Below are 15,488 nucleotides of genomic sequence, written 5' to 3'. Positions count from 1 at the left end.
TGGCACCATTTTCTTGGTGCATCTGACTCACAAATTAATTTTCCATTTGTTCCATTCAAGGGTCCAATTCATAATGCTACAATGTGCTTATGTAATGACATTTCCACAATGCTTTAAGCCTTGTTTCATATCCTCGAGTTCATAAAATACACGACAACTGCCCCTATAGTGGCAATGTGCCATCAAAGCCCTTCTTATTACTATTTTCCTAATTGAAAGATCACACCCTAAACCTTCCAAAACAAGATGTTGCTTGTAATGCTTACCTTGGCTTGTAGGGGTCAGTTAGGCCTTAACTGTGGCTTGACACCCTAAACTATGAGTCTTGGTATTGGACATCCCCCACTTCTACTTGAATAATCCATAGTTTATGCTAATAATGAGAAAACTCAAGCCAAGTCTAGGTAACATAGATTGTGCTCCAATATCTAACCATATACACTATGTCTCCCATCATCCATGTTCAAAGAATGAGCCTCTAACTTTGGTTATGATGGATGTTTACTTCCAAGCCCGAAATGCTTGCCACTTAAACCCATGCATAACCCACAACACTGCCATTATATCCTTCACTAATGCCAACACCAGTAGAACGAAGTGGGAAATAAAGATATGGCATTGGTGAGGGGGTGCCTATTCCATTAATGTCACACAAGAATTGCACCTAATCCCACTAGTATTTTACAAACATGAACACACTCGCAAGGATGAACATGTCATTGGAAACACTTCAATCTCACGAAAGGCAATAACAAATTCACTTTCACTAACTTAGCAACCCAACATTAACCTTTAACCATTTTTAACTTGCTAATATTATTTATATAATAGTTATAATACTATACCTACAAATAACATATCTCATCACTAAAATTTAGCTCATATTAATATTTTTTTGCGTTAATGTTTTCCTAAAACATTTTCCTAAACATGTTTTATATACACTTCTATATATGATAATTTAATAAAACATTTATGTTAATTGAATTTAGAAGTTTTTTATTTTTTAAATAAATACTTTTTATTATTATATATCCAAACATTATTAATAAATGGAAAAAAAATTCAATATGTATTAAAATTGAGAATATAAATGGATAATTAAATTTAGTTTATTTAAAAAAAAAAAAAATTTAAAAAAAATGATAAAAAAATTTACTCATTTTAATTACTAAAATTTCAATTTCACTATTAAAAAAATTACCCAAAAAAGTAAATTTATTCCCTTATTATATCTTTCACCAATACAAATATTCTCAATAAAAATAAAATAAAAAACTTTCATAAATATCTAACTATCCATATAAATTGATAACTAAATTTAATTTATTATTATTTTTTTAAATTGATAATTTTTTTACTCATTTTAATTACTAAAATTTCAATTTCGCAATTAAAAAAATTACCCAAAAAATTCAAATTTATTCCCCTTATTATATCTTTCACTGATACAAATATTCTCAATAAAAATAAAATAAAAAACCTTTCATAAATATCTAACTATTCATAAATGCAAACACACTCATAAGATAAAATAAAAAAGTTTCATAAATATCTAACTATCCATAAATACAAACACACTCATAGGAAACCACATGGCCTTGAAAGGTGCATCTTCCCCTTGTTAAATATCACATCATGATTCTTGTTGGTATTTAAATTGATTTTGTCCTCACCTAACTAGGGGGGCAAGGATGCCCCAACACCAAATCCAAATGTGAAGGAAAGAATCTTAAAAGTCTTTGAGGTCATCTCTCTTTCACATTATTTTTACTTTGAAATGGCATCTTCCATGTCTTGGAAATCGTTAAAATGTCATATCCCAATTTATTATGTCAAACACAATCATTCATTTATCCACTTTGCATAGGGAAACTATGTCACAAATATTCTTTGTGATTGATTTGCCATGTCCCACGTTAGACCTTAATGCTTTTAATAATTATTAACTATTAAACAATTGAACATCACTTACAAATCCCAAAATAATTCAAAAATCATAAAAAAAAAAATAGATGTCTTTTAAGAGTTGCTTTGCACTTTACCATCTGCTATTATGCCCCTAGGAAGGTAAAATGGGGAAATGAAATACCTTAGATATGCCATATTCACACCTAGTAAGGTCAAAGAGACACTAACTAAAGAACCAGTGTTTAATATCGTTCTTCACAGTTAAAATTAGAGGTAGATTGGGTTTAAATGTTTATGATTGATTTTTTTTCCTCTCTCAGTGTTGATTATTATAAAAATTTGATAATATAAATAGTAAAAATATTTTTTATTTAGTTTAAATTATATATATATAAAAGTTTCTTGAATTTCATTATTTATATTATCAGAATTATTAATTAAATTATACTAAAAAAATTTGTAGATTTATTTTTAATAAATTTTAAATAAAATTAATAAAATTAATATTATTAATAAATAAATATTAATAATATTCGATACAATAAACTTACTCTTTATATATATATATAAATAATTTAACACATATTTGATTTATTTAAACATGCTTATGGAATATTTCATTTTGAATACCATATTTAAATGATTAAAATCAAAATGCTGAATAGTGGGGGTTGATGAAAGTAGAACAATCTAAGTATCTAGCTGCGATGTTAATATCATTAGTTTTACTTCCTCGAATTTTCCAATTTACACTTTTAAGTTTGCCCCCACACCTTTTGACTTTAAATTAATTATGTATTCATCAATCTTTTTCTATTTCTATTTTGCAGCATTCTTTGATTTGACATCATGTGTTGTATTTTTTTTTATTGGAAATCATATAGAGTTGAAATCACTTTTTAAATTTTGGAAGATAATTAAAATTGTTTTTGATTAATTTAAAGTTTTTACTATTAAATATAATAAATTATGTGAATAATTTAAAATTTAAATATATATCTATATATAATAAATTATGTGAATAATTTGTTTCAAATAGTTAAAATTAAAGTTTATTTGTGAATAGTAAAATAATTCTATATTAAAATCTTTAAATTATACTAATCAAAATTATATATATATTTAAATAATTTAAATGAAGAATAATAAAATGACTAAATTTATGTAAATATAATTTTATTTATTTATAATTTATTTTAATGAATGTGGAAAGGGTGTATGTAAATTTTGAATAATTTTAATGATATAAAAATATCTTTCATATTCAGCGATTTAATTAAAATTCAGCTATATAATATTATAAAACATTTTTGTACACTTAAAAAATTGTCTTTCATAAAATAACAATTTAATCAATGAAAAAATTAAAAATAAAATTAAAATAACAAAAAACACTTTCATAATTATGTCAAATTACGAAAGTATACATTTCTAATTTGTAAGATATTATTTTTTTGAAACAAGCTTTTTATTGTAATTTTTTTTTTCTTGGCAAAGACTAATTCTATTAACTGAAAAGTAAAATAATATTACAAGGAGTTGAGGCCTCGGATAACATCACCCGAGAACACTCAACGCAGCAAAATTGCCCCAGTATAGGGAGAACCTGGGAGAACCAGTTATAGAAAGCTAGAGAACAGATGTAGAAACCAGAGATAGACCAGCATAACATAAGAAGAGACCCGAAAGCAAGACAGAAACTTTCCCTATCTACCTAGAAGATCTTTATACTGCCACTGCCCAAGAGGAATAACAAAACCATCTGGCTGTAGATGCTGAACCAGAACTGCAATCAAAACTGCCTGAAGTTGACCATATGAGACATCAGCAAAACCAAAAAAGTTTGGGCAGGCCCAGGTGGCCTTATACAGCCACGTCCTCACTCGGAGGCACCTCCACCACCGGACACGCAATGCCAATCCACATATCTTCGTTTCTTGCCTTCTCGCCCTCTGGGTTCGTCATGGGGTGATGAGTGGCAATGGAATTACCTTCCTTGTCCACCGGGACAATGGCTTCAGGAGGCAGAGTAACGCTGGGAGCATCGCCCTTGTCGAGCATCTTTCCCTTTCGATTCTCCGGGCTTCCCTCTGCCGTAAACTGCTCACTGCTCTGAGAAGGCTCAGACGCCACATGCACCATAGGATGAAGCTTGTTTTCTTCTTCAGAGAGGATAATAGTGATATGAGCGGTGATCATTGGCCTATTGAGATTGCTCTGAAACTTGAAGTGAGTGGTCTGAAACGCGCTATTCGGAATCGGCCTGCGAGCAGGGCTAAGAGGAGGCGAATCCACCAGAGAGGAGGGGATATTAACAGGAGGCAGGGCAGGATCCACGGAACAGCTAGCCTTCGAACACCTTTGGCTACCTCGGCATCCCCCGGAGCGACTCCTCATATGCTGGCGTACCATGTTGAGGTGATGAGGGGGAGGCACAGTATGACCAGGGGCAATGTCGGGAGGGCAATAAAATAGCACAGGGAACCACTTCGATCGCACAAGACAGGCCTGAGAGTACGATGAGGGCGGCACAATTCGAACCTCAGGGGCAATTGAAAGCTTACCACTAATTGCAGAGACTAACTTGCCATCAAGACCCTTAGCATAACAAGACCACAAACAGGAGGGCGGGGTGCAGAGAGGAAGCTTGCCTTTGTTAGCAGAGACCAGCTTTCCACCAAGACCCGCAGCAAGCCAGAGCCTGAAGCATGAAGGCTGAACACCAATTGTGGGAAGGATAATCCAGAGCACCATGATTATAACAGCCATAGCTTCACCTTGGACGGAGCGAGCCATTAATACAAAAATCCTACCAAATCTGCCTCTCTTAAGGTTATCCATCTTGCGCCAGATGAAATCTTGGGATGCCACGTTGATCTGCAGCCGGCAGTACCATACCTGTCCGTCAATCATTAAGAGCATTAGATTTCATTGGGTTTTTATTGTAATTTTAATGTAAATTGTTAAATTCAATTTTATTTTATTAATATTATGTCATTGTACACTTAAAAAATTATCTTTCATAAAATAACAATTTAATCAATGAAAAAATTAAAAATAAAATTTAAATAACTAAAAACACTTTCATAATGATGTCAAATTACAAAAGTATAAATTCTAATTTGCATGAGATTAGTTATTAAAAAGCTTTATGTAGTTCTAATGTAAGTTGTTAAATTCAATTTTATTTTATTAATATTATGTCATTGTTAAATTCAATTTTATTTTATTAATATTATGTCATTGTAGTTTTAATGTAAGTTATTAAATTCAATTTTATTTTATTAATATTATGTCAGTGAGTTGACATTACTCTTATTCTAAGTTGTAAACTCAATTTGTTTCTCTATATAATGGAAACGCAATTTTTAGTTTGAAAATTTTAATGTAAGCTGTTAAATTCAATTTTATTTTATTAATATTATGCCAGTGAGTTGACATTACTTTTATATTAAGTTGTAAACTCAATTTGTTTCTCTATATAACACACAATTTTTAGTTTGAAAATTTTAAAATTTAATTAATAAATTGACATTGTTTTATTTTCCCAATATATCATATAAATTTTAATAAATTATATTTTTTAAGTTGAAAAATTAATTTATTTTTAGATATTATTATATATTCATTTTAATTTTAGATTTATTAAGTTTTGAGAGATCAAAGATAAACTTCTTTTATTCATTTTTATACTTGATAAATATTAAGTTAAGATAAATTTATGTTGGTTCTTTCTTTAAACTTACACACATACTACATATCAACTCCATATTAAAATGGAAATAATTGCATTATCTCTTTCATTTTGAGTTATATATATATATATATAATAAAATAATGAAAGAGATAATGTAATTCTTTCCATTTTCAACATACACATATATATAATTCAAAATGAAAGAGAATGTGTTTTTTACCATTTTCAATATGGAGTTGATATGTAGTGAGTGGAAAGGAAGAACTAACATAAAAGATTGATATTCAAATATTTTATATAAGGTTTGCATCTACTTAGTTTTTAAGAAGATAAAGAATTATACAACTTCCTTATATTTGGTAAATGTAAATAGAAGATTTATTTATTTATTTTAAATTATTTTATCTCTCTGTAAAATTGTTATAAATCTATGTTATTTGATATGGACATTTAGATATTTTATTGATAATTGCTAGTGAAATATTTTTTTGTTATTTTTATTAATATTTTATCTTAAATACCACATGTCAATTTTATCTTAAGTATGGATAATTACACCTCTTTCAAATTACTTTATAATATCAAGAAAACAATAAACACAATAAAAATAAGATTATTCATGATTTATAATACTTTTAATTAAAACTAATCAATTATATATATTTATTTTTATTTTAAATTACATTTAATATTCTTTTATTTAGTAAATAATTAAATTTTATTTTTAAAAGAAATATGTCATTTTTAAAATTTATTAAATTAATCATAAAAAAAAATTACACATCTTCCTCATTTTACCTTTCAACTCTAAAATAAAAATAAAAAAATTTAATTTATCAAAACAATATTATAATTTTTTCAATATATTAGATAAATCTTAATTTTTATGTTTAATTTAAAAACTTTATATATCTAAATTCTAATATTTAATTTTAAAAAACTTAAATAAATCGTTAAGATTTTCCAACTAAACTATTTTTTCACTGTTATATCAATCCGCAAAAGCATAAATTCTAATCAATGCAGCTCTTATTTCATAACGTGGTATTTTGTTTTTATTTTAATGAATGTGATCTCATTTTATTTTATTACGGCGCTATTAATTTAGAAGTGGACTCCCTTTTATTTTAAATTCAGAATGTATGAATAAAAAATTTAGCTCAAAAATTATTTTTCCAACTTAATATTAATGTAATAATATTTTTCTTAAATATATTGATACAAATATTTAAAGAGATAATGGTCATTTAATTTGAAAATCAAAATTTCAAATTGATAATGATATAATAACATTTTCAATTAGTTGCTTGAAAATGACATTGATGGTATTCAGAGGGGTTTTGGATGCGATTAAAGGTTTCTGAGCTACATTAGAGGCTTGCGGCTTTCACCAAGGAGGCGATCTGAGCTCCCATGGTACTAGATCTGGTGGGACGAAAGGAGATAATGAAGCTTTTTGGAATGAGCAAGGTTAACAATGATGGGTACTAGGCTTTTGCATGCACGAGGTTTCTTTATGATGACGACGAACCTTCTAAGGTACATGAAGCATTCTACTACACAGATTTGTGGCAGCATAGATCATATCTAGTGTTTATGTGGGTTTTCGAGGATAACTCTTTTGCACACAAGAAGTATAACTATGCATATCGCATGGGCACCTACAGTGTCCTAGAAGGGGACGACATGTATAGATCGAAGCCCGTAGTTGCTCAAATGGTTATTTTTTGGCAAAGATCGATGCCCCGACCACTGTTTCGATTTTATCTGTGGATAGACGAGGAATTGGGTTGATAGAGTCTGAAATGAATCAACCCCAGATATCCATCAAGGGCTTTTATTTCCTCAAATCTGGATCATGAGGAAGATTTTCCAATTTTTTTGAAGAACCTAAGTGGAAAATCTTTCCTTATAAGGGTTCGGTCAGTGGATCTAGTATTAGATCTGAAAAAGAAGGCGAAGGAAAAATTGGGTATTCCGGCCAATGTACAAAACCTGATCTATGAGGGTAAACTATTGCAAGATGTCGACCATTTGAAGGTGTATGACATCAAACATAACTCTACAATCATTATAAATATGAGGTTGCGAGGTGGAGCCTCAGGAACGAGCCCCCCACATGGTTCAACTTCTACTGCAAAGGGTCCAAGCTCGTTTGAGGATGTAGTGCAAGGGAAAGTGGCCTCACCAGTCAGACAATCCCCATATCTGACAATCTCAGGCCCTTACCTAGTTGAGAAGATGGAGAAAGCTCCAAATCTTTTGGTAAAATTGCCAAAAGTGAGTGGTATTTTCACTATTCTTCAAGTTAGAGCCATCATTTGTTGATTTAATGGTTTTTGGCCTAAGTCTGAGGAATTACATCAATGTATTTACCTCAACTAGACTAAAAATTGTGATATTTACTTGTGGGTGAAGGGATTTTTTGTGGTTCAATTCGACAATAAAAAAGACTTGGAATATGTCATAAATGAAGGACCATGGTTTTGGGGAAGGGCGAGTCTCTTTGTAACTCCATGGTTTCTTGGTTTCGATGCCACAACAATGGTGGTTATGAAAATGCCAGGATGGATAAGGTTACATAACCTCCCCCTCCCCTTCTGGCATCACCAAGTCCTAAAAGGCATTGGAAACTCATTAAGGAAATTTCTAAAGATGGATCGAGAAAGAATGGACAAAGATATCTTTACTTTTGGACGTATATGTGTGAATATAGACTTGAGCAAAGGCCTACTAGATCATGTCTATCTGACTCACCAAGATTTCAAGAGGACACAATGGTTAGATTTGAAAATATTGCTTTCAGGTGCCAGATTCACCATCAGATAGGGCGCTTGTAGAATTCTTGCACATTAGCAAACAATGAACAAAGAAGAGATCACAAAAGCCAAAGGATTGACAATTTACAGATCTGCCTTCTTTTGACGACGAAGATGAAGAAATGGATGAGAGTCAACAACAACCAGATGCACAAAATCAATAAGGATCCCAAATGGAGGAGGGAGAAGAGAAGCAAAAGGCCAATGGTTTAGTGGTGCCCTAGACTCTTGGTAACCAACATGAGGAAAATAGCAATGGTATAGAAACAACAAAGATCATAGTAGCAGAGCAACATAAGGCGGTCATACCCATTCAAAAGGAAGTAGGGGGCATAAAGTGAACCCATACATCTGAGAGTTCGGACTTAGACAAAGAAGCTCCCTCGAAAGTGGAAGGAAACCAATTGAAAATATTTAGCGAAATACATAACAAAAGAAAAGAAAAAAAATAAGAAGAAAGTAATTGATTATTATCATACTTAGCCCACCAATTTCATGTATTTTTTTTGTTTTTCCTCTTTTTGTGTATCGACCAAAAAAAATTGATTTAATCACATGTTTTTAGAAATCTACAAAATGTAATTTTATTCTTTAATTTTTAAATTAAATAAAATTACAATTTCTTTTTGTTAAAAAAATAACATTTTTTACTATATTATATAAATTTTTATATATTATAATTTTTATGTTAATATAAATATTTATAAAAATAATGATTATATAATAGAATACTTAATTAATTGTGAGTATTTGTGCAACCTCCCTACAAACCTATAAGAAAAGAATAAAGCATCTTATTAATACCAACTTACTCTCATTCCACAATTAAGCATATCACAATTCGAATGTCCACATACAAAGTGAACTTCATACACATAATTTTTAGCAGATCACAATTCGGATGTCCACATACAAAGTGAACTTCATATTAACATAATGATTACATTGATTATAAAATGAATATGTGCATTTGCTTGGCCAGCCCTTCCTCATTTGTGAAACTTCTTGTATATGTTCTTACAATCTCCTCTCCTTTTATATGCATCTTAAAAGAATGATTTAATATTATAGTAAAAGAGTATTTGTTTGTTTGTTTTTTTAATTATTAATTTTATAAAAAAATTAGATACAGTTAAAGAAGTTTTTTTCATAGTGAAATTGTTAAGAGCATGTGTTTTTAATTAAAAAGTCACAGTTCAAAATTTCGCAGTGAAATACATGAGTGGAGGTGGATCTATTGTCTCACAAACAAAGAGATCTTATATATCAATTTGATGTATGACTTAGCGGTGACCTTAAAATTAGATAATCATAATTATTATTATTTAGAAATTTGCTAAATTTTAAATTATCATAATTTAATTAGAGTCTTGGATCCATGTGAATTATGATTTTCTATATTATAGAAAAATTGTTACAAGTTTAAAAAAAACTTATTTTATAATGAAATGAAATAATATTTTAAAATCCACGAGACTAAAAATAATCTATAAATCTATAGTTATAACATAAGACTCACAACAATAACAACCACATATTAATATTAATATTAACCTTAGTTTTTACAATTTCTAAATATTTTCATTATTTTCAAATTAATATCATCGCTTAGGGAATAACCACAATGTGTTGGGTATCTTGAAATAGTTTTTATTACTTTAAATATCCACTTTCATCATAATGATATTATTAAATTCGTGGTACATTTAAATATGTGTGTATATATCAAAGAAGATGTTTGACTTTATAAAAATTATTTCCTTCACTTGTCTAATCTGAATATCAGCAATTATGACATTATGTGTTGAAAGACACATTGATATAACTGTGCATAATAATTACAACTCTTAATACGACAACCCCATATCTCATGGGACCTTATTGGTTAAACGCCATATGACCTAGAGCCCAGGTATAATGCTGCTGACTCATCATCGCAACAAAAGTTACGGGAAATAGGAAGTTACGGGAGCACAACGGGCAGAAGCGGAACCGCGGGTGGGGGTGCGGGCGTGTAAAATGTGGAGTTAGGAGTCAACGTAGTGCAGGAGAGTGTGGGCCCCAGGGCGTCAGTAGGCCACTTGGAGATCTGACGGGCTGGTGGGGCCCGGCGAGTGGGACTGCCCGCAGAAGGCGAGACGCACTACTAGTGCGTTACAGACGGCGCCTCCGGTCAACTCCCCTGACCCGCTGTCACAAATGGGGTGGCACGTGTCACGGGCGAGAATGACCCGGACCGTACGTGCGCCCCGCTTAGCACTACCCCGTTGGTCAGACTTCATCGGATGCCTCTCCAACTCGCAAAAAGCACACATTTTTATTAAAAAATATTTGATGGGCAATCATGACGATTCGCAAATGTGGTCATTTCATTATTATTATTCATTTAGCTCTAGGTACCTACCTAGCAACTCTTATCATGGGAGAGACCTCTCATTCCCCCGCTCTGTAGAACAGGGGCTGAGAAACGAGAGGTGGCTGGCCACGAGGCAGGGGAAGGAAGCCATGAAAGAAGATGGGGTCATTGGAAACGGTGCAGCGGGCGTTTCTGCAGGTGGGTTTCAGTTTGTAGGCGATTTGCTGGCCTGTAGGCGGAGAACGGGCAAGATGGTAGTTATTGTGGTAGGGTGAATTTCTGCAAAATCTCGGAATTTGTTGGGTTGTGTGTGCTGTGATGACGATGGAGCAGAGAAGTTTCGAACGTTGGGTGATGATGTTGATGATGAGGTATTAATTAATGCGTGTGGTGTGTCAACGGTTTTTTTTAATGCAAGTGGGTGTTCCGATTCTTGTGGTGATGGTGGTGGTGATGGCGGTTTTTTAGACTTGGTTGCCTCCTTGTATTCTGCAGCCCTGTTTCTTAACACGACAGACTGCCATTGTTGATGGCAGCAAGGGGCTCAGGTCTCGGGTTCGAGTCGTTAAGGGCGGTGCAACTGCACAAGGAGGTTCGTAACTTTTTTGTGGTTTTTTTGTCTTTTGGGTTGGTTTCATGGATTCTGATGATGCCTGTGAGTAGCAATGAGATGGCAAGGCTTGTAGGTTGACTTTTAGTGCCAGAGGTGTGCTTTGTTTGTTTTGTGGGTGTGGGTGAACGTATGGATAGTTGGGTGGGGGTGGATTGACTTTTATTTAATGGTTTTGGTAGGATTTGGTTGGGATTTTTGGTTTTTTTAATGGCTTGTTTGTTTGTGGGCGTCAATGTAATATGCATGAACTTGCCTTGGACATATCTAGCTGTGCTGCCTGGGTTGGCTTTTGTTGTTTAGCTGATTGTGTTTCTGTGCCATTGACTTGGGCTTTGCAGATGGGTCTGTGAATGGGGCATTGGGTTTTGGTTTTACAGAGCAGTATCTGTTTGTTTCAGATTATCAGAAAGGATTGAGGCTGGAGTAGCAGAAGTAGCAGCTATGAGGGAGATTAATAATGTTGAAGAGGCTAATAGAGCTGGGTTAGACAGCAGCTATAGAGTACTAGCAATTTTAGCACAGCAACGGCAGCAGCAGCATCAAGATCAAAGGCACGAGATTAATACTATGAGTGATTTGGATATGACTACTAAGGAAGCCATATCAAAGTTTCAGAAGGTGGTATCCTTACTGGGAGCAAGGACAGGTCATGCAAGGTTCAGAAGGGGTCCTCGCCAATCCCCTGCCTACACAAAAGCATGCATGGAATCTCCAAGCTATTGTTTCAGTCAACATGTCTCTCCTGGATTGGTTTCTCCCCCAGAACTGACCCCATCACCAGCACCAATCAGACAATTTATGCCTAGTCAGAATTCAGCACCAACAGTTTTTGGTATGAATGCCCATCATCATCGCCAACAACAGCTTTACCAACACCAGCAACAGCAGCAACAACAGCAGCAGCAGAAGTTACACTACTCTCAATTACAACAGCAGCAGCAGCAGCAGCAGCTCAACTTTCAAGCAGAGCTGATGTTGAGAAACAATTCCTTCATGAAATTTGAAAACTCCATCAGCTGCACACCCACGCTTTCATCAACAAAATCATTCATGTCGTCCTTGAGTATAGATGGCAGTGTGGCAAATGACAAGCCATTGTTAACCTATCATCAGCTCATGAATCCCGTTCAGGATGGGGGCACGGTCTCGTCTTCGAAGCGAAAATGTTCTGGAAAAGGCGATGAAGCAGGTGGTAAATGCAGGAGCACTGGAAGGTGTCATTGCTCGAAACGAAGGTCAATCTTGATTCCATGTTTTTTAAAGTCTGTATGCTGTTTCACATTCTTCACCCATATCTTGTTTCCCTCTTTTTTTGTTCCAAAATTCCAAGTTATAGAAGGAATTGCTTTCACCAGATTGGCAAGAATTCAGATTATTGGGTTTCCTGTTGGTTAATTTCTTTAAGGGGAAGGGCTGATATTATCAAGCAATAATCATTTGTGTGTGTTCTCAACAAGAGCTAACATGATTTGAATGAAATATTCAAAATTTGCAGGAAACTACGAGTGAAAAGATCTATTAGAGTACCGGCCATTAGTAGCAAGCTGGCTGATATTCCTCCAGATGATTACTCGTGGAGAAAGTATGGTCAAAAACCCATCAAGGGCTCCCCTCATCCCAGGTATTGACAGAATAGTATTTTGTGCTTGAAAAACAAATTGAAATTATATAAATCAGCAGAAGATTGGATGTTCTTGGCGATTAATGTTATAGGCTGCATGGGATCCCTTAGTTGTTAATTGGCTTCCGAGTATATTGAGTTTGATTCAATTTTCTTTCTTTGGCGGATACATACAATGAGTTTAGTGTGGATGTATGACAATGTATAAATATTTTGGTTGTGATTGAAATTTGGGATACTACCAGTGGGGTTGTGGTTCAATTGTAAGGGCGGTGGGTTCTCAGGCACCCACCAGGTTTCCAGCCCCCCTGATGGCCTATCTGCTTAATCGTTGCCCTTTGTGGGCCGGCTTGGCTTGCCCGCTGCGATGTGATTTGTCGCTCATGGACGAATTTGCCGCATGTAGTTCTTCCAGTCTAGCTTTTTAAAGCATTGCTTTCAAGGAAAAAATAATGGAATGCTTTAATCAAGGTAAAAGTGGGCAGTGAGCCAGCCATCCTGACCTCTCTGTCTAAATACAGGTGTCAAGTTGTGGATTCAAAACAGGTTTCACTAAGTTCACCGTCCTTTAATTTCAACTTTCAGGTCTTCTTTGCAATTTTGTTGTGCTCACTAATGGCCTATGGTTATAAACGCCTTTTCTTCATTTTTCGTTTCACGCAATTACATCTTAGAGTGCCTTCTTAGTAAAATTATAGGAAACTTATGTATCAATGTTAACTGAAACATTTCACTAAAAATATAGTTCCTGTCAAATCTATCCTAGTAATTTTTACTACACTTGTGCTTAAGGATTGCTTCTTCATGTTCCAGTTTTTACTTATGCAAAACAGGCTTTCACTTCTTAAAAATACCCATGAACTCACGAAGTTGCTTTTGTGCATACTTTGAGAGATTGGCATCAGACATAAAGCATTGCAAGCAAGTTGAGAATTTCTTTTTTTTTTTAATTGATTATACCTGCCAACTGTGAGTTCCTTTGCAATAAACTATCTTTCCACCTTCTTAATGTGATGCCAGGGGTTGATTCTGCTTTGGCATTTGTGTGGCTTTCCTTGGACAGTGTATATTTTGTTTACCTTTCATCTATTGTTCCTCTCTCTTATTAAATTTTAAATAGTCCAAGTTCTGACACGTTTATGGTTTCTAATTGTTCACATTGACCTTAAATAGCTGCTGTAGAAGTCTTGGCTGTTTTCGCATAGGGCCTTCACTGTGCATTGTCTGAGAGAACTCTTGGCTGTTTTTTAATAGGGCCTTTATTATGCATGTCTGAGAGAACTCTTGGCTTAATGCATTTCCTTTCCTCTTTCTCGCAGGGGTTATTATAAATGTAGCAGTGTGAGAGGTTGTCCTGCCAGGAAACATGTGGAACGCTGCTTGGAAGACCCCTCAATGCTGATCGTCACTTATGAAGGAGAGCACAATCACTCTAGGAAACTCTCTGGAAGCCCGAATCTTGTGGTGCACCCTTGAAGTTTCCTGTGAATTGTTTCGCTCTTTTTGATTTGCAGGTTGCTGATGGGACAGCAAATCGAAAACCTGCGTTTCACTTGGAAATGTTTTCTCTGGTGTTGGCATATTGCAACCTTAAGGCCATGTGATCATTTTGCTGCAAACTGAAAGAGGCGGACCCTAGGCTTTTTCCTTTGTAATTGGATCCTCTAGATGGATGATAGCATTTTTTCTTAACTGGCATTCATGAATTTCAAGTTCTATATACAAGTAGCTCTGATGGTTAATCAGGCCTTGGTATGATGTCTGGTTGAGTTTATGCTCAATACCTATGGTTGCAAACAGTTTGTTTCAGCAAGAACAATATGAGAGGTGTGTACCTCCTAGCAAATACAGAACGGGAAAGAAATGGTGTATTGTCAGTCTACTGAAGAAAATTTAGCTTTTATCTCCACTGATTGGTGGCTGTAAATTAACGCGCAAGTTATGGCCTAGTGGGATTATACTTTTTGGCAGTTCCTCTGCTTCAAGCTTTCATATATGGATATAATTTAATAATGTGATTATATGGGTTGGTTTCCTTATCAGGAATTGCTCCACGCACCTTCTGGACTGGAATACCTCGTGATTGCAGGCCTGAAATTCACTCTGTTAATAGAAGATAGCGATGACAAGAACATTGAAGATTTTTCTGGCCTTTACAGACAGTTTCGAATTATACAACCCAACAGCAACGTGTCTTTCATTCACATATTTTAGATTGGCCTTTCTGATTAAGGCCTTTCATTTGTTGCTTTATTTTTTTTAAATGTTCTCGAAATTCTGCAGGACTCAAATTGCATCACTTCTTTTGGCTGTCAACTTGTGGAGTCGGGTTTGTTTTTGATTGAAATATCTGTGCCCAAAATGTGTAGGTTACTATGAATTCTGAGATGAGTTCACTGTGCAAATATGTAAACTTACACCTTTTCAAGTCACCAAAGCCAAAATACTCAAATCATATTCAGTCCTCAAAG

The 15,488-nt window shown here is 33.9% G+C and overlaps 1 protein-coding gene across 2 annotated transcripts; it reads left to right on the top strand.

The window, feature by feature from the left end:
* Positions 1-10,810: 10,810 nt before the first annotated feature.
* On the top strand, positions 10,811-15,059 carry WRKY21 (WRKY DNA-binding protein 21). 2 transcript variants are annotated; one of them, XM_089378809.1, is made up of 4 exons: positions 10,811-11,375; positions 11,795-12,631; positions 12,892-13,017; positions 14,337-15,059. In XM_089378809.1, exons 2-4 carry the CDS (start codon positions 11,838-11,840, stop codon positions 14,491-14,493), a joined length of 1,077 nt encoding a protein of 358 aa, XP_089234935.1. In that variant the 5' UTR covers positions 10,811-11,375; positions 11,795-11,837; the 3' UTR covers positions 14,494-15,059. The 2 variants fall into 2 exon arrangements, with proteins under 2 accessions (XP_089234935.1, XP_089234934.1); XM_089378808.1 differs by having other exon boundaries at positions 10,812-11,375; positions 11,735-12,631.
* Positions 15,060-15,488: the final 429 nt, after the last annotated feature.

The sequence above is a fragment of the Pinus tabuliformis genome, chromosome J (assembly GCF_031772625.1).
Source record: "Pinus tabuliformis cultivar Carrire ecotype Pingquan chromosome J, CPIR1, whole genome shotgun sequence".
Classification (NCBI taxonomy): Eukaryota; Viridiplantae; Streptophyta; class Pinopsida; order Pinales; family Pinaceae; genus Pinus; species Pinus tabuliformis.
The sequence above is the reverse complement of the archived record's forward strand: the minus strand, read 5'-3'. Positions and strand labels throughout refer to the sequence as shown.